The 23,511-nt window shown below is 37.1% G+C and overlaps 1 protein-coding gene across 3 annotated transcripts in view; it reads left to right on the plus strand.

Annotated features, from left to right (window-relative positions):
• dyrk1b (dual-specificity tyrosine-(Y)-phosphorylation regulated kinase 1B) overlaps nt 1-23,511 on the plus strand; it is a 103,527-nt gene that overhangs the window by 77,181 nt on the left and 2,835 nt on the right. For all 3 annotated transcript variants that reach the window (XM_057833123.1, XM_057833122.1, XM_057833121.1), the window contains 9 exons: nt 755-921; nt 7,552-7,671; nt 9,946-10,134; nt 10,255-10,402; nt 13,510-13,659; nt 16,842-16,978; nt 17,119-17,265; nt 17,405-17,545; nt 20,427-20,547. In XM_057833123.1, the coding sequence (XP_057689106.1) occupies nt 853-921; nt 7,552-7,671; nt 9,946-10,134; nt 10,255-10,402; nt 13,510-13,659; nt 16,842-16,978; nt 17,119-17,265; nt 17,405-17,545; nt 20,427-20,547 (1,222 nt within the window). In that variant the 5' untranslated portion in view covers nt 755-852. The remainder of the gene's footprint in view (nt 1-754; nt 922-7,551; nt 7,672-9,945; nt 10,135-10,254; nt 10,403-13,509; nt 13,660-16,841; nt 16,979-17,118; nt 17,266-17,404; nt 17,546-20,426; nt 20,548-23,511) is intronic.

Genomic DNA, 23,511 nt, shown 5'->3' on the forward strand with positions numbered 1-23,511 from the left:
TGAGGACGACGAAACGATAACAAGCTAAAAACATGTTTTGAGAGACTGAAACATAACAAGGCGAATGCTATTTTTCGTCTGACAAGACAATAACGAGATGAAAATGTGCCGTAGGTTCTGTCACATGTTCACAATATGTGACATTTTATGTGCAGTTAGCCTGCATTGTAGCAGTGTCTGGTTGTGTCACTCGTGCTCCAGGCTTGCACACACGGTAAAATGTGTTTACTTATCTTGACCAGAGAGAATATGCAATGTTGCTTTAGCCTTTAAAGGTCTGTGCTGAGGGATTATCACACACTACATGTAACTCATAGGGTTAGCATAGAATTCACTTTCGTGTTAGCATTAGGCTAATCCTAGCCGCGATTTTTTTTTTTTTTAAATACATTGTTTGTGGTGTCTCGGTTGGTATAATTGATTGAAGACAATGAACTTTTTTCCTGCTGAGTGTGTGTTATCATCAAGTTGGCATTGTTCTTGTAGACGCTACAATATTAAAATTGGCAAACTTTATTAATTTTTTTTTTTTTTTTTAAATTGTATAGACAAAAACATTTTTTTAAAAAGGTCAACAAAAACTACACGAAGACAGAATATTTTGAGATGACTAAAATATGACTCTAATAAGTATTATCATCCAAAAGACTAAAAAGAAAATTTAAAATGCTGCCAAAAACAACATTGATGTTGAATGATCAGAATGTTGGGGATTCCCTATTTAATCACATTTCTTGTCTTTCTCTGTCTTCAGGTGTAAGCAGCTCAGGATGTCCGCCCACCTCCACCTCCTCCTCCTCCTCCTCCTCCTCCTCCTCTACTGCCCAGGGCTTCTCCCTCGCTGAGCCAGCCATGACCAGCCAGCACACTCATACACACCCCTCCTTCAGCTCCATCCACTCCATGGCCGAACAGCAGCAGGTAATATGGAATGTGGCAATAGGCAGAGCAACCACTGTGAATTTTTAAAAATGTCAAACTTTAGTTTTTTTGTCCAATTATTTCAGGAAGCAGACTCCTTTTCAATGGAGTAACTGTCGTTATGTTACCTTCTATCCCCTCCGAAAATAAACCAATTAATATGGTATTTGCTCTTAACCGTGGGCTCACAAAAATTAGGTAAATCTAACTTCATTTTGGGGCTCTAACAAATTACCGGTAATTGCATTTCCAATAATTTCAACGAGAAATATTATCTTGTGTAACATTTCGGGACTAACCTGGTACGCCAGATTGATTGTATCCGCGACAAGTATATTTTTACATCAATCTCGTAAAGATCTAATTGAGACCTTTTTCATGGGAGGAACCTTCGCAAAATTTACAGCTGCTGATTGGACGATGGCTCTTCTCGTCATACTCGCGAAAATATGTTGTTGGAACTGTTACTGTTATTAGAATTAATTAAAGATCCCCGTTCAGAATTTTTAAATGTATTTGTGATTATCTTTGTCCTTTTATCAGGTTCGCAAGATAGTTTGCGTTGGAAATGCCCAGAATGCCCTATTCTCTTTAAGCTTTTCTAGGTAGACTGTCCTTTCCCTGCAGACAGACAAACTATCATAATATGCAGCTGTTTGCAACACATTTAAATATGTGACAACACTTAAAATCTTGACTGTAAAATCTCCAAAAACTTGTATGACATTGTTTTGATGGATCCAGAAAATATAAGAAATAAAATGCTCACAGTAAAACTCAATCTAAACGTCATGGTTGGTAATAAAAGTACACGAAAACAAACTAAACGCTAGAGGTATGTAAAAAAAAAGTCAAGATTGGTTGTTGAACCTGTGTACTTGAGAGCTGCCATGTTGTTTGTAAAACCCCAAAATACTACACACTTTGTATTTGGAAAGCGTACTGCCCACTAGGTCAGAACAATTTATCGTTTGAAAATCGCCATCGCGATGTGCGGATGCGCAATACTCGTATCACAAGGATGTGCGATATTTATATATTTTTTTCTGCTTCATGCTCGTACAGCGCCATGGCCTCTCTCACACCTCCCTCCTGCTAAGCAGTGCAACCAAACTATTTTTCTTGGGTTTTCGTTTGGTACTTAAAGTTATCGATGATTGACAGGTTTTTAGCTGTGATCTGGCCAGAGAAGCCTCAGTAGCTCGACGATTAAAGGCGCAAATGTGTTCTTCATTGTTTAGCTTGTTACACACTAGCGGTAGCCCAGTCTGCGGAAACTCATTCATTGTCTAAGTGAGAGGCTTTTCTCACTAGCGAGAGCATTAAAGCGTGAGTGAATTTGAGTGGACTCACTCAATAAAGCATTTAATAAAGACAAGCATTTTTATATCCTATTGTTGTTTAAAAATAATTCCACATGCTAACTGCCCGTTAGCACCGGGAATGTTTATATCTATAAAGAATTCAGGGATTCAAGCATTTATTCACAAGAATTTCAACGTAAAACGCTCTTTGTTGTGGTAAGGCGGCGCCACAGTGACTTAAAGGCGAGCAGCATATTCGACATTTTTACGTAAAATAAATAATACTGCCCTTTTTTTTTTGCTTTTAACAAATAATGGAGACTGTTTTATGTCCATATCTATAAAGAATTCAGGGATTCAAGCATTTATTCACAAGACTTTCAACGTAAAAAGCTCTTTGTTGTGGAAAGGTGGCGCCACAGTGACTTAAAGGCGAGCAGCACATTCGACATATTTACGTAAAATAAATAATACAGTACTGCCCCTTTAAAAAAAAAAGTTTTCTAATACGTTTAACCAAGAATCGAGACTGTTTTACGTCCATATCTATAAAGAATTCAGGGATTTAAGCATTTTTTTCACAAGAATTTCAACGTAAAAAGCTTTGTTGTGGTAAGGCGGTGCCACAGTGACTTTAAGACAAGCAGCACATTCGACATATTTACATAAAATAAATTATACTGCCCGTTTTTTTTTTTTGGTTAGTTTTTTTGCTTTTAACCAAGAATCGAGACTGTTTTATATCCATATTTATAAAGAATTGAGAGATTTACGCATTTATTCACAAGATCAACGTAAAAAGCTCTTTGTCTGTGTTTCCACTTGGTCAGCTTTGACGGAGATAGGCCCCCTATTAATCAGCCACGCGCCCCATGTCCCGTCAATACCATTTTGAAGTCTATGCAGTACAGCACTGTAACATGTTTGGAACTTTTGTTCAAATTGGTGAAAAAAATATTTCAATTATATTCTTAAAATCAAGTGACTCAAACGCTTGTGCAAAAATATGTGATCAGAGCATCCCTAACTTTAAATGTTGTCTTGTATTGTTGTAACGTTATCCTGGATAGTTCAGCTAGGCCCGCACGGGAGACGTATCTCCACAGCAACATTAGCACTCGGGTTTGCTGCTTTAAAGACGATAGACGCTAAATGAAAAAATAACAGCAGAAGTTTTAACACCCTGCTGAAATTGTTTGCCTTAATGTGCGTTGCAACACAAACTACAATGGCTGCAGTAAAGTTAGATGTTGGTTTTGATCTCTTTGTTTTACTCAAGAAAGTTAATTTGTTAGCACTTAACTCGTCCAGTGAGGTAAATTTACTCTGAGCATGCTGTCACAGCTATGGTAAATAAAGAGAACTCATGTAGCGAATTCATCTACATTGTTACAATTCCCAAAGCGCTTTACATTAGCACACATTTACCCTTTCATGCACACATTCACACACAAATCTCGCTGCTGCCATACAGAGCGCTGCCAACCCATTGGGGGCAAATTAGGGTTCAGTGACTTGCCCAACGGCACTTTGACAGTGGGAAGACGTAGCCGGGAAACGAACTGCTGACCCTTCAGTCCCAGAATTAATCCCTCTGATGCGGCTCAGTTTTAAATATAATACACAAGTATTTGATTAAAACATATAGTGGCGCTTATGAGATTCCACAAAAGAATTCAGCTTCACTATGGTGAGCAGAACAAGTCAGGCTCACTTTCTTTGTAAACAGAACACACACTCAGGTCTTAATTCACCGACTATGTAAAGTCATGGTGCCACACTCCAAGTGACACCGTGACTTTTCATAGTTGGTGCATAGACTTCATAATGTACATGACACGGGGCAGTTTCATAGGGGGCCTATCTCCGTCAAAGCTGACCGAGTGTAAGCACAGACAAAGAGCTTTTCTGTTGAAAATTCATGTAAATAAATACTTAAATTGAATTCCTGAATTATTTATATATTTGGACATAAAAGAGTCTTGATTCTTGGTTAAAAGCAAAAAAACGTGCAAGTAGCATTTATTTTACGTAAATATTGCGAAGTATGGTGTCAATGCTGTAGCGGCTAATTTCTCCCATTGATTTTTTATCACAACGTTTCAAAATGCATGCATTAACGAAAAATAAAATAATTACCTTGAATCCTGGAACAAATCACTCCTGAGACAATCCTTCCTATTTGTATGCCTTCGTACTTTTTCAACCTAAATCCGGCGTTTGATTGGTACATGTGACCGACTGCTAATAAATGAAGCGGAGTGTTGGACGGCCCCCTTCGGGAAGGTGTGTCTCAGTGAATGGGGACTGTGTCATGTCAATAATACATTATGAGTATATGGTTGGTGAAATAATTAGGTGCGTTAGTGTTCTGTAAAGAAAGGTGTATAAAAAGTGAGCTTGACTGGTTCACGACGCCTGGGCTAACATCTTAATTTGAGATGGCAAAAAGTGTGTGTGGCTCCCAGTGTTGTCTTTTCCGTGGAAACCAGGTTGAAATGGCTTTTTAGGTGGTAAAGGTTGGCGACCCAAGGGTTTGCGTTCCAAAACCAATACATTTAAAGTCCTATGCGGGTGTGTCTGTCTTCTCCATGGGCAAACCGACATAACATTCATGTCACCCTCGATAATTATGTATCTTTATGCAACCTCTATCTAATGATTTAGTTCCTCCTGTTGCACTCTACATGCCTTAGGCTATGTCTGCACTAGGACGGGTGATGGCCTTAAACGTTCAAATTATTATACTGTACTATACGGTAGTGGTCCCCAACCTTTTTTGCACCACGGACCGATGTAATGTGGGCCTTTTTTTCACGGCCAGGAATTGTGTGCCAGAAAATGACAGTAAATATAAAATAACATGTCGAGGCCAAAAAAAAAAAATTAAGTGCACGGAAAATGTCACTCACCATACACTGATTCAACCTTTTTTTAAACAGCTGCCGCTCCTAAAACTTGTCGGCAAATATCCGTGGTCGCAAGTATAATGAGTTCTTCTCCGATCGTGAAAGGTTTCTTAGCTTTAGCAATAAGGGTTCACCATGAGGTATGATGCACTCAGTGCATTTTCTTTTGTTGTCTCATTTGCTAGCCACTTTTAGCCACATACAACCCCTAGCAAAAAGTATGGAATCACCAGTCTCGGACGAGCACTCACTCAGACATTTTATCATGTAGAACAAAGTCAGATAAAAATGTTGAAAAAAATAATGAATTACTTCAAATGTGCAACTCTTTAGCATTTAGAAACAATAAAAAATGAATAAAAAACATTGTGGTGGTCAGTAAATGTTACTTTTATAGAACAAATGCAGGGAAATACAAATGGAATCACTCCATTCTGGGGAAAAAATATGGAATCATTAGAAACAAAGAAATAACAATAAAACACATCTCTAGAATTTTGTAGAACCATCTCTGGCTTTTATGACAGCTTGCAGTCTCTGAGGCATGGACTTGATGAGTATTCTTCATCAGTTTGATTGCAGTTGCCAGATCATCTTTGCAGGTCGGAGCCTTGTTGTGGACCAATTTCCACCACAGGTTTTCAATAGGGTTGAGATCTGGGCTATTTGCAGGCCATGACATTGACTGGTTGAGTCTTTCTCCAAGGAATGCTTTAACATTTTTAGCTCTGTGGCATGATGCATTGTCATCTTGGAAAATGACAAACATATTTTCAATTGAAGGGATAAGAAAGCTGTCTAAGATTTAACCACAGCCAGTGCCTTTGTCTGACATGCAGCCCCATATCATCAAGGACTGAGGGAATTTTGATGCTTTCTTCAGGCAGTCATCTTTGTAAATCTCACTGGAACAGCACCAAACAAATGTTCCAGCATCATCACCTTGTCCAATGCAGATTCTTGACTCTTGACACTTTGTCCAATGCAAATTCTTGACAAGCACTTTTGAACTAATTCATTATTTTTTTCCAACATTTTTATCTGAGTTTGTTCTACATGATAAAATGTCTGAGTGAGTGCTCGTCCGAGACTGGTGATTCCATACTTTGTGCTAGGGGTTGTTTTATGCAGAATGGACTTTGTTGTAGGCTCCTCTTCTGGCTCAGCAGGTGGCCTTTTCCCCGTAAAAAAGCTGTCCAAAGACGTTGCCGCCCGCAGCCAACAGCAGCTAAAGTTACTGTTTACATTGACTGGCGGTGGGCTGCTATAGCTGTGCAAACACCTTAGTAATTGTGGGCAACCACTAGTTAGCGACCTATACATATCTTTACTCGGATTTCTCTATAGAGCAGACAGGGATATTGATGTGTCAAGAGCCATGGGCCAGATTTCTGTTGTTATTAATTATTTATTTCTCTGCAGCCCGGCAGCAAATGCGCCACGGACCAGTACTGGTTTGCGGACCAGTGATTGGGGACCACTGCTACACGGCATGTCAGCTACACTAATGTACCTCTTGTCCGGATATTTTATTACACAGAGGAGAGGGCCATGTAATTCCTTAAACTGGGGGTACCCAGCTAATGCTACCCGTGTAAAAATCGGAGCCAACGGAAGTGACGCCAAGGAGCGCGCCATCGCCTTTTTTATTTTTTGTGTGTGTGTGGCATTACGGCATTGTAAACAATTTTCTGCTTCTCTTTTTACAAAGTGCTAGTAAATTTTACGCTTGAACATGTCCGGAGAAGACATCGAACAACGCCGAAAAATTATAAGCATCCGGTTCAGAGGTGACCTGCGCGGACAATGACGTCACACACGAGGTTGCTCCTTTTTGCGCAGGCGTTTATTAACGTGCCTTAAACGTAGTGTGGACAGGTATGAAATATTGTCTGCATTACATGGCAAAAAAATTTCCGTCCTAGTGTAGACATAGCCTTAATTAGCCTAACTATTTAATGGTCATTCAAGTATCACCTTCTCTTTGTTTAATGTTTGTAACCTCCCACATTATGTACACTCAATGTGAAGAAACCAGACGGAAGACTAAAAGTTGTCTTAATGTAGGGCCATTGCAGTAACGTTTTTTTTTTGGCTGCAAATTAGTCGTAAACCTAATAAAATGTACTCCTACCCAGTTGGTGCCACACAGTGAAATTCTATATACAGTACATGACTCTGCCCTCAATATGAACCTCACTGTGTAAAAAAATGTTGATATGGCGTGATAAATATGTCAATGTTAAAAGATATGTTCAAATGAAGTACCTGCTATCGCCAATGTCAACTCAACTGACCAGTCTCTATTGTATATAAACGGCACCTTTAGTTACCCGTATGTTCATGGACTAATGATGAAACCCGTGGTTTGCCTGTAAACTTCACTTTGCTGATAACCTGTTTCTATTTTTTGGTAGGTGCTGTCTGATATGACCATACTTCAGCGAAGGATTCCCCCAAGTTTCAGAGACCCTGCCAGTGCCCCATTGCGGAAACTCTCTGTAGACCTCATCAAAACATACAAGCACATCAATGAGGTATGAAACCGGAAAAAGAAAAATTTACACTTCGCACACACTCGTACCACCTCTTTTTAGGTTTGGTTGTTTCTATTTCTGCTTCATGTTTATGCGATATAAACTGTCAAGGGCATGGTTTTAGGATTTGTGGGCTTGGGAGCAGAGGTAGGTTACATGTTACATTTACTTGAGTAATCTTTTGAGGAAAATTTACTTCTAACAGTAGTTTTACTTAGCCATACATTTTAGTTGTACTTGAGTAGGTTTGTAAAGAAGATACGGTACTCTTACTCCGCTACTTTGGACAACACTAGTCGTTACATTTTGCCTCTTTATTCTACATATGAAATTAATTGGTTCTGGAAGTGTTTTGTAACCTAAAAAATCTGTAAGTAGAGATGCGTTTTTCATGTACATGCCCTAACCTGTTCCAAGCCCCCAAAATTCAGTCATCAATCTTTTATAATGCATATAAGTGCATCAAAACATGTAACAAATACATATATGGTAGAAAACAGTCAGGTGACTTGAAGTTCCGCTCTGAGAACCGCAATTTGGCCAAATTTCAAAATTGTCCAATATGCATGTGTGATATTTCATTGGAAAGCTTAAAACCTCAATTTTCTTGGGGAAGAAAAATTTTGAACTTGAAATTTTTTTGAACCCCTAAACCCTAACTCGAGGTGAGGCATGAGAGAGCCTAATTAAAGACACTATGATTTTAATTAGATATTATCGCGTACTTACCTTGTTTCGATCCAAAAACTCTGTGTAGCATGTCTCACCGAGTGTCAAGACACAGCTGTGAATGGCCAGTTTTGGGGTATTTTATGGGCGAAACATGGTATTAAAACTAGAAACTGCAATTTCTGGAGAAATTACTCTGGGTCTTTGATGAAAAGTTAATTCACTCATGTAAAGCTGTCAGAACACGTGGGGCAAATGAAGAGGACGCTGGGATGCACACATACAGTAGTGGTCCCTCTTAGCCAATCAGATGCCAGGAATGCTAGGCAATAGCCAATGGCAGAGCAGCTAAAGGTACGTTTAGTAAACTCTGGGAGCTGCAAGGACAAGCCATACTGTATTTTTGCCTTTCTTATCCTGAAATTTCTTTCGTAACAAGAGGCAATATTTTCCCATTGAGGTGTGTCTTAACCTGAAAATTCTGTATGCTTAGACATTCGTAAGTAGATGTACCACTGTACCGCTCAACCAGTTTCACCAATGAGACGTCGCAATAATAATCACATGACTCCATTATACCAAGTAGACTCGAGCTTTCCATCCCATGGTCACCCCGGCCTGTTCAATCAAGCGGCGTATTTAAAGCACTTTAAAGAATTAAGTATTTGACATCGAGCGCCGCCGTCAACGTGACTCAAAAGAACGGATGTTAATCTCTCTCTGTTTTTATTTGTTACCGATTGACCATGGAAAACCAGAGATATTTCCTATTATGAAACTAAAAGGATCATAGGTTTTCTCCACTAGAGGGCGCTCATGTGCTTTGGACAAATAATGCTTAATTTCTGTAGATATTTTACTCTCGCCGGAATTCAGTTTTTAAAATATATATATCTTTGGCTTAATGTGGTTATGTAATATGTTATAGTACAGTATAACAATAACAGTTTGATAAAGATAAAAATACCATTGTTTAAAAAGAAAATCAAATATCTTAAGCAGTTGCCTACAATGTTACTTATTACTTTTTTTGCTTATATTTGAGTACATTTTTATTTATTTATACAATTTTGACTACTTTTACTTGAGTCATTTTATTTTGAAATAACGCTACTCTTAGTTGAGTAAAAGTTTTGGCTACTCTACCCACCTCTGATTGGGAAAGAAGCAGATACTTACATACAGTAAACATCGTTGCGCTCTTTATTTCCACTCTGTATTTACAAGTATTTGTGCGTTATTAAAATTGGCTTGACAATCAAAACATTTTAAAATGCACACTAACCACAAATCTGGAAGGGGACATTTACAATTCCATTGCACTGTACATTAAAATTGTAAGTAGAAAAGAGTCATTTGTAAATGGTCATTTTGCTTTCACAGTTACCAGTAATATTAAAAGTCATTAAAATGGACCATAGCTAGCTAATGCACATTTTGAAAATGAAAATCATGAACTCAGCTCGTTTATTTATATCGCTCTTAATACTGCATAACATAAGATATCATCAAAAAATAAGCCATGTTTCTTATAAATGTAATTCAAAAGGAAACAATGTGTTTCATTTCATTTGCTGAGAGATACTGAGCTTCCTTTATCCACAGGTGTATTATACTAAAAAGAAGCGGCGGGCCCAGCAGGTCCCTCCTGAAGATAGCAGTACAAAGAAGGAGAGAAAAGTCTACAACGACGGCTATGATGATGACAATTACGATTACATCGTCAAAAATGGAGAAAAGTGGCTGGACCGCTATGAGATAGATTCGTTGATTGGAAAGGGCTCCTTCGGACAGGTGAGAGACGAAGAAACATTGTCAACATTTAAAATTTTGGACAAATTAGTTTCTAGGACAGGACAAAATGGCATTCCTAAAGTTCATTATAGCCATCTCATATTTGCAATGTGTGCGCAGGTGGTGAAGGCCTACGACCACCATGAGCAGGAATGGGTCGCCATCAAGATCATCAAGAACAAAAAGGCATTTCTAAATCAGGCACAGATTGAACTTCGACTGCTGGAGCTCATGAACAAGCATGATACTGAAATGAAATATTACATAGGTGAGATTGAAAGCACATTTACCAATATTTGAAGTTAGTAGGCCGCTGGTTATCTGCTTTTGTACAAGCCCGGTGAAGGTTCACTCAGTTGTTTTATTGTGTAGAAAATAAACTTACTGCGTTTAGGAAACCCTAAACTTGAAAATAAATAAATATAGAAAGTATTGTAGTTGTCAGTAAAGGTTACTTTTGCAGACAACGAACAAGGAAAAATGATGGAATGATCCAATTCTGAGGAACGAAAATGAATTATCCAGAAAATATTTAACTAATACATTGTTGTACCATCTCTAGATTGCAGTCCACCACAGATTTTCAGTTGGATTTAAATCTGGGACTATTTTTGTATTTTATATTGTCGGTGCCAAGATTAGCGATCAAGTAGCACAGAATAGGATGTTAACCTATCAACACTTACAGGTGATTTTCATAATCGTAATACTGGGTTCCCCTCCTCACATGACGAGAATTATTTACGCCCCCGCCAACCTAATCACGTCTACTTTCGACTCACCTTCCTTCCTCTTTCTCCTTGGTTGCCAGGCCCCCAACATGGTGTCCACGGATAAATATAATTAGCTAACAATTAGGCATGTGCCGGTATGAGATTCTGACGGTATGATAACCTTAAGCAAGAATTTCACGGTATCACGGTATTGCAATTAAAGGTCCAAAATGTGTTACAGTGTTATTTTTGGCAGCCCTTTTAATTTTCTTTTTAGTCTTAGTTGTTTGGACGATAAAACTTATTAGTCTTAGTCATATTTTAGTCATCTCAAAATGTGTTTGTCTTCGTCTACTTTTTGTTGACGAAAACTCAAGAGTAATTTTGTCTAGCTATAGTTGATATTTTAAAAAATGTTTTTGTAAAAAAAAATCAATTGAACAGGATTTTTCCAAAACATTAGCAAATTGCAACAGAAGTATAATGTTAATATAAATGAAAAAAAAAAAATAATAATAACAAATATTCTAAATAGAATTAAAATGAATACTGTCCTTTAGGTGAGTGTAAACCCACAGCCACAGCTTAACAGTATTATCATCAGAACAAAGATAATTGAATAATTTTCCATAAAAAGCACGTGTGTATGACTCTTATCATGTTTACATTATACACACACTCTCTTTCTCAACACAGACAGTTGCCAGAGAGAAAAAAACATGTTTCACCACCGCTAAACACGCTGGAGTTAACTTTTGTAGCTGGTGGGAAACGTTCATGATAATGTTTACTCACCTTTAATTTTGAATAAATGCGAAATCATACTGGAGATATTGCCTCCTCAGCAGCTACCCTCCGCAAACATGTTTTACATATTGGCTGGACCTCCTCCTCTAAGCCGCGGCCGTCTGTAACTTTTCTGTAGCTGAAGTATTCCCATACCAGCAATTTCGTTTTCTTTGATGAGGGAAAAAGTTCAGGAGTTTCACCTCCTCCAGCCATCGTGGAGCACAGCTGACATTGAGCAATAACCAGTGGGAGAGGGTTGAGCTTTACAGCTGCAAGCGGGGGATTTCTCCCTGCTTTTATGGTACGTAAAAAATAGCTTGTACCTTAGGGACGTTATGATGGAAAATGTTTGCGGTTTTGAAACCGTGACGTTTTATACCACGGTTTACCTTGAAACCGGTTATTAACACATGCCTACTAACAATAGCAGCACTATATTCACAAGGTAGCATAGGCGTTTGATAATGTATTTTTTGTTGTTTTTTTTTCTCTTCTGTCTGCTTCCTTTCTTTCTGTCTCCCTTCAAACCCCTTCTTGTTCGCTGCTTCCTGTTTATGAATACAACATAATTACATACAACAATACAACAATGGGAGTATATCAAACTGAACCAAAACTTAACTAACAGACACTGAGGACAAACAGAAAACCTTTTTTCCCCTTTATTAATTAATATACAGTATTTTAAATTTAAAAAAAAACAAAGGTTTATCACAGACAATAAAATCAGAACAATTATTTTGGGATTTTATCCTACTTATAGTAGTTATTTTAGACTGAATTAGAATGAAATACACTGAGGAATTAGAAAAATTCCATCACAACCTTTTACCACAAGTAAATTACATTTAGAAGATAGAATTTAAGAGCTTGCACTGTCCTCTAGCTTATAATAGACGACAACTACACTAGAAAATAAGTTGAATGAGTATGGCACCCCATAAAAGAAATGGCCTGGGTGTTATACACATTTGCACAATTACACCTTATATGAAAATTGATAGGAAATGTATCCATGTTGGTCAATAAGACTATATTGTAAGATAACTTTAAGTGTAAAATATACCGTATTTTCTGCACTATAAGGTGCACCGTATTATAAGGTGCAGTAGTAGTTGGGGTTGGGGTCATGCCATGATGAAGCAATATTGATCCATGTACCGTATTGGCCCGAATATAAGACGGGTTTTTTTGCATTGAAATAAGACTGAAAAAGTGGGGGGGCCATCTTATATTCGTGGTCTAGCCATTATACCCATTCACGACGCTAGATGGCACCAGATATCATTGAAGTGATGTTCTGTCATGACAGATCTCAGCTACTCTCAAGTTTGCATTATTTTATTCCAATGTTTTTCCTTATTCAGATTTGTTTCAAGACTGCAGTTACAGTTAAACTTGACTTTGATGGTTAGTGCAGTTATTGCAATTTTGTTGTTTTATCACAATAGATTGGTTTATTTACATTTCAAAAACCAGAAGCAATTCATTTACGAATGTGATTGCACTTTAGTTTGCATATTTAAATGTTCAGATATTAAGATTTGTTTTAGATGTACTCTAATTATTTTCTGTATAAAAATTAGTTTGGTGTTCAAAAAGTCTTTTTTCAAATTTGAGTCTTGAAAAAGAGGGGGTCGTCTTATAATCAGGGCCGTCTTATATTTGGGCCAATACGGTACTAGTATAAGGCGCATCGGATGATAAAGCGCACTGTCTGTTTTTGAGAAAATTGAAGGCTTTTAGGTGCACCTTATAGTACGGAAAATACGGTAAAGTATATTTTGTGTGAATTTCAGGAGCAGAAATTTCATTCTGCATCAGTTTGACCTTATTCTCTCCCTTCTGTGTTTGTGTGTGTGTCTGTGTGTAGTCCACCTGAAGCGTCACTTTATGTTTAGGAACCATCTTTGTTTGGTGTTTGAGTTGTTGAGCTACAATCTGTACGATCTGTTGAGGAACACCAACTTCAGAGGGGTCTCCCTTAACCTCACTCGAAAATTTGCACAGCAGCTCTGTACAGGTAGGTCATATTGCAGAACGTGTACACTTGCTACCACACAGACCAGGGCAGTGAGTGCACCAGTGTTTCCATCAGCCAACTGGCTTCTGGCCCGTCGCGCAGCCTAAAAATATAGTCAAGCAAAATGTCAAGCAAGGGTCACTGTAGTGAGCAAAAGATTAAATTGCCCCACACGGGTATTCCTAGAAGAACAGGTTTGTCACTTTTAATTAAAGTGAAACAAGTGTCTTGCACCCTCTCCAACATGATTACGTTTAACCAAAGAACACATTTTGTGAAAACCAAACTTTGCATAGACTTAATTTGTTGCAAAATAATTTGAGGCGATCTAAAACAAAGAAACAAGTCTTTGTTTGCAATAACATTTAATTTTGACCAGCACACCGAATGGCACGAGGATTGCCTTTCAAAAGAACATTAAACGTGAATACAAAATAAACCTGATTGTATCTTCAAACTCTACAGAATTGCGCTCAAACAAAAATTACAGCCTTATGTGAGCCCTATTTCCATCATGTAAAGTACAACATATAGAGACCATACAATGTTTCAATCACAAATATATAAATATCTATATATAGTGTAGCAGAACTACCGAAGATATGATAAAAAAATCCCATTTATAGGGATTTATAATTAGGGCTGCAACTATCAATTATTTAAGTAATCGATTAATCTATAACTTAGTTACTTTTGAATAATCTAGTAATAGATTAGGAACATTTAGTGTGTTGTAGAATAAATTTTAGGAGATGTAAAACAAAGGCTTGCTAAGATTGCACTTAAAAAGTATTAAATACAAAATAAAATTCCCGATTGTTTTTCAAACTATGCAAGATTGCTCTTTCATTTCACAAGAGCAATAAAAGCATTTCAAAATAAAATACCTGAGTTTAGCCTGAAACGCTATAAAAAAAATTATTAAATGAACATCGAAGTACAACAAAACAACAATTGGATAACTTGCATAGCAAAGTCTGCTAGCTTAAATGCTATAAAATTTAATAGTTCAAACACATAATCCCACAAAAAACTGCTAAATATGCCTCTAAATTAAATTACGAATGCATAAACAATAGTATTAGCTCAAACAAAAACATACAACCTTATATTTGTCTTAACAGGGAGCAGCTGGATCTAGCCATGTTAAAATGATATCTGTATATGTTGCAACTAGAGGACAGTGTATCCACCCAAATCAATACAAGTAAATCTAAACAAACCATTACAACGCCACTCTAATTAAATAAGTTGTCGAAGCAGCAAAATTTGATTCGAAGCTTTTTTCTTATCGAATTACTTGAGTTAATCGATTACTCATTGCAGCACAATGTCCCTATATTAATTCACAATTAATCAATCAAACATATAAATTGCGCCAGCCTAAAAAATGCAAACATTACCGTATTTTTCGGACGATAAGTCGCACCTGAGTATAAGTCGCACCAGCCATAAAATGCCCAATGAAGAGAAAAAAAAACATGTATAAGTCGCACCAGAGTATAACTCGCATTTTTGGGGGAAATTTACTTGATAAAATCCAACACAGACAGAACAGATATGTCATCTTGAAAGGCTATTTAAAATAAAAATACAATAGAGAACAACATGCTGAATAAGTGTACAGCATGATAATGTTACATGATGCATGAACAACGAAATGCGAACGTGGCCGGTAAGTTAACATAACATAGCTATTAAGAGTTATTCAGATAACTATAGCATAAAGAACATGTTAACAAGTTTAACAAACAATCAGTGTCACTCCAAAACACCAAAATAACATGTGAAATGATATAACAATGTGTTAATAATTTCACACATAAGTCGCTCCAGAGTATAAGTCGCACCCCCAGCCAAACTATGGAATAAACTGCGATTTATAGTCAGAAAAAGACGGTAAATTGCTCTCTATGGTTTATAGTTTGCATTTTTTTTTTGGGGGGGGGGGGGGGGGGGGGGGTTATTTGATCAGAGACCAAGACCAAACATTATACATTTCAGTAATAACGATAAAACAGCAGTCTAAATCGGCGTCTGTTAAAGTAAAATGTTAAAAGTTAGTCACCTATAGCCTAAACATCACAACACCCTCCCGATCTCACGCCAAATCACTACTAAATCTATGTAATTCTTCATCTTCAGTATCTCTTCTGAACAACTGTGCTAACACTGAAATTAGAGGGCATTCCTAGTAGGGGTAGGAACCTCTGGGTGCTTCATGAAACGATACAATTTGCCATACAAGGCTCACCATAATGATGATCCCACGTGATTCAACAATTGTAGAGGTCAGGAAATCATTCTGCGATATTCTACAAAGCAACCAATAATCTGAAAAACAAGTTATTTTCATCTTTCTGCTGTGACTAGTAATTCTCATCAATTTGAACTGGGAGGGTGGCAGTGAATGAACGTTCAAACAGATTGGACGTCTATTGCTGTCAGTGACAGCCAACGCCAGGCAATGATTTCATTTTGGGGAATTTCACGTCGTGTTGATTTTCGTTCACTTTTCCTTCAGAGGCATTTACAGGTCATTTCCTGTTGATTTGGGGGTATTTAAAGTTCATTTGCTGTTGATTTTGGGTTACTGAAATGGAAGTGACTCAAGAATGTCCCCAAATGAATAGGAAGTGACTCAAAGTCAATGGAAGGTAACCTGTAAAAGTCCACAAGTCTGGCCTTGAATGCTCTACTTTCAGTGCCATTGACGGTGCTAGACATCCAGTCCAGTCAAAAATGAATTGGATGGCTAGCGAAATCAATGTCAGCCAGTGAGCTAAAATAGACACTATTCTAATAGAAGATTTTGGGGGAAACCTGTTGGTTCCTTATTTATTTTTATTTTTTTGAAATAGTGACACCTTTTTAAAACAATATATCAATTCTTGTTTTGAGCATATCGATAACCTTCTATAAAGTATCGCGATATATCACCTTTTCAATATTTTGTCACACCCCTAATACCTAGAGCGCCCGTCTCCTCTTTGCAAATGTTTCGGTGGGTGATTTATTCGAATATTATTGGGATAACAGCGAAAATCGTAATTTGGCGATCACGACAATAGTATTATGAAATGTTAGTATTACTTCATCTTTAGCTACTGTCTACTGGTGAACAACTTTGGGATATGTTGAAGGTGTTAACAATATATATTTGATCAATTCTTTTTCCACAGCATTATTATTCCTAGCCACTCCAGAACTGTCAATTATCCACTGCGACCTGAAGCCAGAAAACATCCTTCTGTGTAATCCCAAGAGATCTGCCATCAAGATAGTTGACTTTGGATCATCCTGCCAGCTCGGGCAGAGGGTGAGCAAAAATCGCAAATAGCAATTCATTGATTTGAACATACGTATCTGTGAAAAGTCTCAACTGAACTGTCAAAATGCCTTGTATTCAGTACCTTAATTGGTGAACTAATTCCACCCTTATTGTCATCCTCCCATCAGATCTATCAATATATCCAGAGCAGGTTTTACCGCTCCCCAGAGGTTCTGTTGGGAATGCCGTATGACCTGGCAATTGACATGTGGTCTCTCGGATGCATCTTGGTGGAGATGCACACAGGAGAACCTCTTTTCAGTGGCTCCAATGAGGTTAACACACGTTCTCTCTGATCTATAATTATGTTAAATTAGTATAATTACAGCCATCCTCAACAAGTTTCCTCAGGTGTTGTTTAAAAGATGTCAAATACAAAATTGTTAAATATGTCAATTTTATGTCTCTGTTTAGGTTGACCAGATGAACAAAATTGTTGAAGTGTTGGGGGTCCCTCCCAGCCACATGTTAGATGCAGCCCCTAAAGCCAGAAAGTATTTTGACAAGCTATCAGATGGGCTATGGACAGTGAAGAAGAACAAGGATGTCAAGAAGGTATAACATTTTAGATCCATTTACACTTTTCATCCATTTCAGGCCATTTTTACTTTTTTCCTCCTCAATTCCTGAGAATGATTGCACATGCCACTTGTACCACCCACTTATTGAATATAGTGCTGCAACGATTAATCGATGAACTCGAATAATTTAATTAGAAAAAAGCTTCAAATCAAGTTTTGCTGCTTTGAGGATTAATTTAAGTGACATTGTAACAGTTTGTTTTAAAAGTTTTTACATTTTCTTTTATTGATTTGAGTGGATACACTGCCCTCTAGTGGCAACCGTGAATATGACATAACTCGTTTAACATGGCTGGATTCAGCTGGCTGAATCAGACTGCTCACTGTTCAGGTCAACATTAGGTTAGATGTTTTTGTTTGAGCTAATATGTTTGTTTATTTGTAATTTACTTTTGAGGTATATTTAGCCGTTTTTGTGGTGATATATGTTTGAAAGATTTGTTAATAGCATTGTTAAAAAAAAAAAAAAAGAGTTAGCATTTTATAGCATTTAAGTTAGTTGACTTTTAGCCAGTTTTTTTGTTGTTGTACTTAGATCCTCATTTATTTATTTTATTATATCATATCATTTGAGGCTAAGCTTAGGTATTTTAATTTATTTTTAAATGCATTTATTGCACTTGAAGTGTAATGAAAGTGCAATTCTGCATAGTTTGAACAAACACTCAGGAATTTTATTTTGTATTCGCATTTAATGCTCTTTTAAAAGTATAATCTTAGCAAACCAAAACAAATGAACATAAAGCATAAACACTTGTTAATTTTTTAACATATCCTAAAATTCTGCAACGCATTAAATGTTCGTAATTCGATTACTCGATTATTTGAACTACTTGATAGATTAATCGATTACCTAAATAATCGATAGCTGAAGCTCTAATTGAATATGACACTCAAGTTTATTCACGAATGCGTGTCGAAACACCACACCTTGGAACTAAAGTTGAAACATACAAAATAAGAAAATACATATATTATACTTTTACAGGGTTAGCGTCACTACATTGAGACTCATGGAGAAAACAAAGTTGTACGAACCACTTAAGCCCACTTTCAACGAGCGGTGTGCCATCTAATGCACTCCACGATTTGATTAGATTCTATTACGATTCAGGGTGCTACGATTCGATTATTTAACGATGATCATAGTATTGCCGATGATCGCGAATATCGATGCATCATACATTATTAATTAATAAAGTAGCCAAAGAAATTTATGTCCAATATTTATTTAAAATATCCTAATGATTCAAAAGGAACAATGGAAACATGCCCATACAACAAAAAGCTGCCCTTAAGCTGTTTTTTTTAACAAGAAAGTGCAAAAACATTAACCATTTCAAAGGCAGTACTTATTTCTCAACATGCCAATACAGCACACAGCTGACCTTGAGATGCTTTTTTTCACAAGAAGGTGAAAAAACATTAGCTGTTTCAAAGACAGTACTGATTTCTCTCAACAATACAATAAAATTTACACTGGTGGAATGAATTCCACATTTTCTGGAAACAAACAAAGTGCCTTTAGAAATAAGACTATATTTAACCAATATACTTTGTTTTCACACATTTCGGTACTATTTAGCATGTTTGTAGTGTTACCGCTGTACTTAATCCTGGTTTTACATGTTCTGCATTTGGAGTAACTTTTGTACACCACCAAACAACACACAAATTGACTTCGAAATACATGTTTGCGAAGTCGGTAATTAACATAGCGCTCGGCGCTAACTAGTAACAGCTCAAAAACGACAACAATAAAAGCTAAACAGTACAAGGGGGTTCGTGTACTCACCTCTGATAGACGGACACAGGACTTGGCAAAACACTAGGGATTTTTTTTTAAAATTAACACGACTTTAACCGACTGCTGGGCAACTGAAAGACAAGGAGAAACAAACTATCTCTCTTCCCCTCTTGCTCTAAAAAATAACGCGCACAGAAGAGGACCTAGAGCGCGACAACCGGGTCCCTGCCTGTCTCATTCACAAATTCATTTTCGAGTCTTTTGAACAGAAGTAAATTTCTCGCTCAGTAACTTCCGCTGCAGCCATCAGCAGCAGACGTGTCTTGAATTATGTTCCGCTACTAGTGGCTGTCATAAAGTTATTTGGGGAAAAAATCGTTTTTGAACATTTATGAATTGTAATCGGATCGTCACGTGTCGAATCTCGATGCATCTAATTATCAATTTTTTTGGCACACCCTTAGCCGATCCCGATATACATCAAATTTACAAATATCTAATGTGCACTACATGCATCAGGATGCCCAATGCTGTTTTATTGAGTGTAAAGCTTACAGTTAGAGTCTCAGCATATGCACTTTTGGTGAACATTTCAAAATAAAAGCACCTCACATCTGTAATTAACACCACTGATTGTCATTGTCATTTCAACGTCTTGGCGAGGACAATACAATGATGTATAATACATGTTTTTGGATAGTTATTTTGAGATTTGTAGGGTATTTAGGGGTACTTTCTAATTCCGACTTACATTTTTTCTGACTTAAATTTTGGTTACTTCGCCAACATAAGAACAGAACTCGTTCGTAACCCGAGGACTACCTATACTGATGTCACAGACATGCGCGGTGAAGAGGTTTGTTCCAAAATTTTGAAATAAACTGTTTTCACACGCACCAATCGGAGTATCCATCGACACAAACTACCTCTCTGGATCAGAATGGGATTGATCGGGTCAGAATATTCTGAATGGGGTTTGTGTACAAGTTATCCATATCAGACTTTTAGTCTGAATACAAGTGTCCATGTAATGTAAGCATTTAACAACTGCATTTACAGCCTTCATCGCCGGCATGAACAATTGTCATCTGTGTTTGTTTGTTTTTAGGAGTACAAGCCCCCAGCCACTCGGCGTCTTCATGAGATATTGGGTGTAGAGACTGGAGGTCCAGGTGGACGAAGAGCAGGTGAACCAGGGCATGCTCCCTGTGACTACCTGAAATTTAAAGGTATTTTTTTCACAAATTTGAAAGAAGTATTAAGTTTACAAGGTAAAAATTAACTCACATAAACACTGAAAAAACTCAGGATTGCTTATCAGTTGTATTTTATCTCAAGATGTGTTCAAATCAATCTCGAAAAGTCACTTCCTATTGAATTGCTATAAAGTTTATACACTGAAGCAAAGAAAGAGCTTCATGATCTGAAATGTGGGCAGCATGAATTATGATTCCACAAACCTTGAGCAGTGTGCCACTGTCCAGACTTATCAGTGGTGTCATTAGGTCTCGGAGTCCAAGTCGCTGCCAAGAAGATAAATTTAGAATGAAATAGAGGGACTAATACAGTGACGCGCCATAAGGTTTATATTACTATAAATTGGCACGAACATGTGAGCAATAAATAGAGGCAATCAGATACTGTAGTTTCAACTAATTTAACTTCAAGTTTATAGGCTTCCTATTTATTTATACTGAGAATCCCTGCGCATCCGTTATGTGAGCGGAAAGATACTGCACTATTTACAGCTTTACGTGATAAGGGTTTTTTCTTTTCAAATGAACCTCATCTGAAATTCCTCCTTTTTTTAAAGGAGCACTATGTAAGACAAAAATGGTACTGCAACCAGGATCAAAATATTGTAGCGCACAGCAGTTCTTCCGCTTTGGGTTGCCAGATAAGCGTTTCTCAATGGAGACTCATGCTGCGTTAATGTTGCATTTCAATCAGAAAACACAAGCTAATAAACTACACATTAATGTTAGCAACGATCATAGACTTCATAACCTATTGACATGACACAAGAAACGGGGCCGATTCGTAGGGGGCCTATTTTCAAAAACTTTAAATTCAAATATTTTCAAAACCAAAGCTGCTACCGACCTAAAACCAAAACAGGCACCTACCTTAGCCATATACGAGTCTCCATGAGCAGCGGCATCAAAAAATCCAAAGTCGTTCCCTTATAGAATCCCGATAAATTATTTTTTATTTATATATAACACAACTTAAATGGCTATAAAAGTCCCAGATTTTATACTAAATGCACAAAAATCACCAAATGCAGAGTTTATCACCTATATTTTCACGATCAAAAGCAATATTTAACATATCATATAAGTTTTTGACCAAAATAGCAACTTAATTTTTTTTTTTTTTTTTTTTTACAACAAGTTTTCAACAGTTAATAAATAAATCAATTAAATATCAGAGACTTAACACTTGAGGAAAACATGCAGAATCAATTATAAATGATATGTAAATAGATTATTAATAAATTCTATACACAATCACAACTTACAATAGAATAGAATAGCCCTTTGTAATCATTATACACTATATACTGTTAGCGAATGAGGCTAGCGGCCGCCTGGCGTAAACAGAGCTTTTCTGGAGAAAATTTTTGTGAATAAATGCTTAAATCCCCGAATTCATCATAGATATGGACGTAAAACAGTCTCGATTCATGGTTAGACTCAAAGAAACTGTGCAGTTAGCTTTTATTTTATGTACTAGTATATTGTCGAAGTGCAATGCTTCTCTGTTAGTGAATAAGGCTAGCGGCCGCCTGGTGGAAACAGAGCTTTTCTGGCGAAAATTCTTGTGAATAAATTCTTAAATCCCTGAATTCTTTATAGATATGGACGTAAAACAGTCTTGATTCTTGGTTAAGAGCAAAAAAAAAAAAAAAAAAAAAAAACGGGCAGTTAGCTTTTATTTTACATATATTGTCGAAGCACAATGCTACTCTGTTAGCGAATGAGGCTAGCGGCCGCCTGGCGTAAACAGAGCTCTCCTGGCGAAAATTCTTGAGAATAAATGCTGAAATCCCTGAATTCTTTATAGATATGGATGTAATACAGTCTCAATTCTTGGTTAAAAGTAAACTACGAGGCTAGTCAGTTATGAAAATTAACTGCCTCTATGTGTAAACAAAGAAGAAAATTCCTGCGAATAAATGCTTAAATCCCTGAATTCTTTATAGATATGGACGTAAAACAGTCTCAATTCTTGGTTAAAAGCAAAAGAAACCGTGCAGGTAGCATGTATTTTACGTAAATATGGCGAATGTGCAGCTCGTCTTCAAGCCGCCTCCATGTGTAAACAAATAAGAACATTATTGCGAATAAATGCTTCAATCACTGAATTCTTTATAGATATGGACGTAAAACTGTCTCGATTCTTTGTTGAAAGAGCTAAAAACCGGGGAGTTACGCATCTATTTTACGTATTCATGTCGAAGAATGACGCCAACGCCGTAGCAGTTCCCATTCTCCCATCGATTTTTTTTCACATTTCAAAATGCATGCATGGTACGAAAAATATAATATTTGCTTTGAATCCTCAAACAAATCATTCCTGAGACAATCCTTCCTATTTGTATTTGGTACAGTTTTCGTAGTTCTTCCAAAATCCAAGCTTAAACCCGGCTTTGACATGACCGTGTGCCACCTTCGACATGACTATTACTTAATGGAGATTCAAGCTCGGCCCCCTATGGTAAGGCGTGGCGCAAAGAGTGAAGAAGTGTCACGTGAAAAGCAATGAAGTCTATGCGACGATCATGTGTACATACAATATGTGTAATCTACAACTGATGTCTATTACATACCAAAATTAAATCAGTACATGATGCTACAGTCTTCACACGTAAGGGTTTTACATTGTTGTGTTACTTTTTTTTTTCTCTGTTGGTACCATTAATTCTGACTGCGAACATAGTAGCAACCTTGGTTGACGTAGCCTACAGGGCTGTGGCAGCCCGGATGAAGATGAAGAACTGATCTGGTAATTAGCTGATGGACGGTGGGACATCCGTTGTTAACACAGAATCAAAATATTAACAACTTTGCGGGTTGCAAATCATCTTTTAAGATGGGAAAATCTTGGCTCAACCATTGAGAATCGTGTTAGAAGTATTTACAAAAAACATGTCTCTTTAATGTCTATTGATCTATTAGGGCCATTTATTG

This window comes from Corythoichthys intestinalis, chromosome 4, assembly GCF_030265065.1.
Source record: "Corythoichthys intestinalis isolate RoL2023-P3 chromosome 4, ASM3026506v1, whole genome shotgun sequence".
NCBI classification, from domain to species: domain Eukaryota; kingdom Metazoa; phylum Chordata; class Actinopteri; order Syngnathiformes; family Syngnathidae; genus Corythoichthys; species Corythoichthys intestinalis.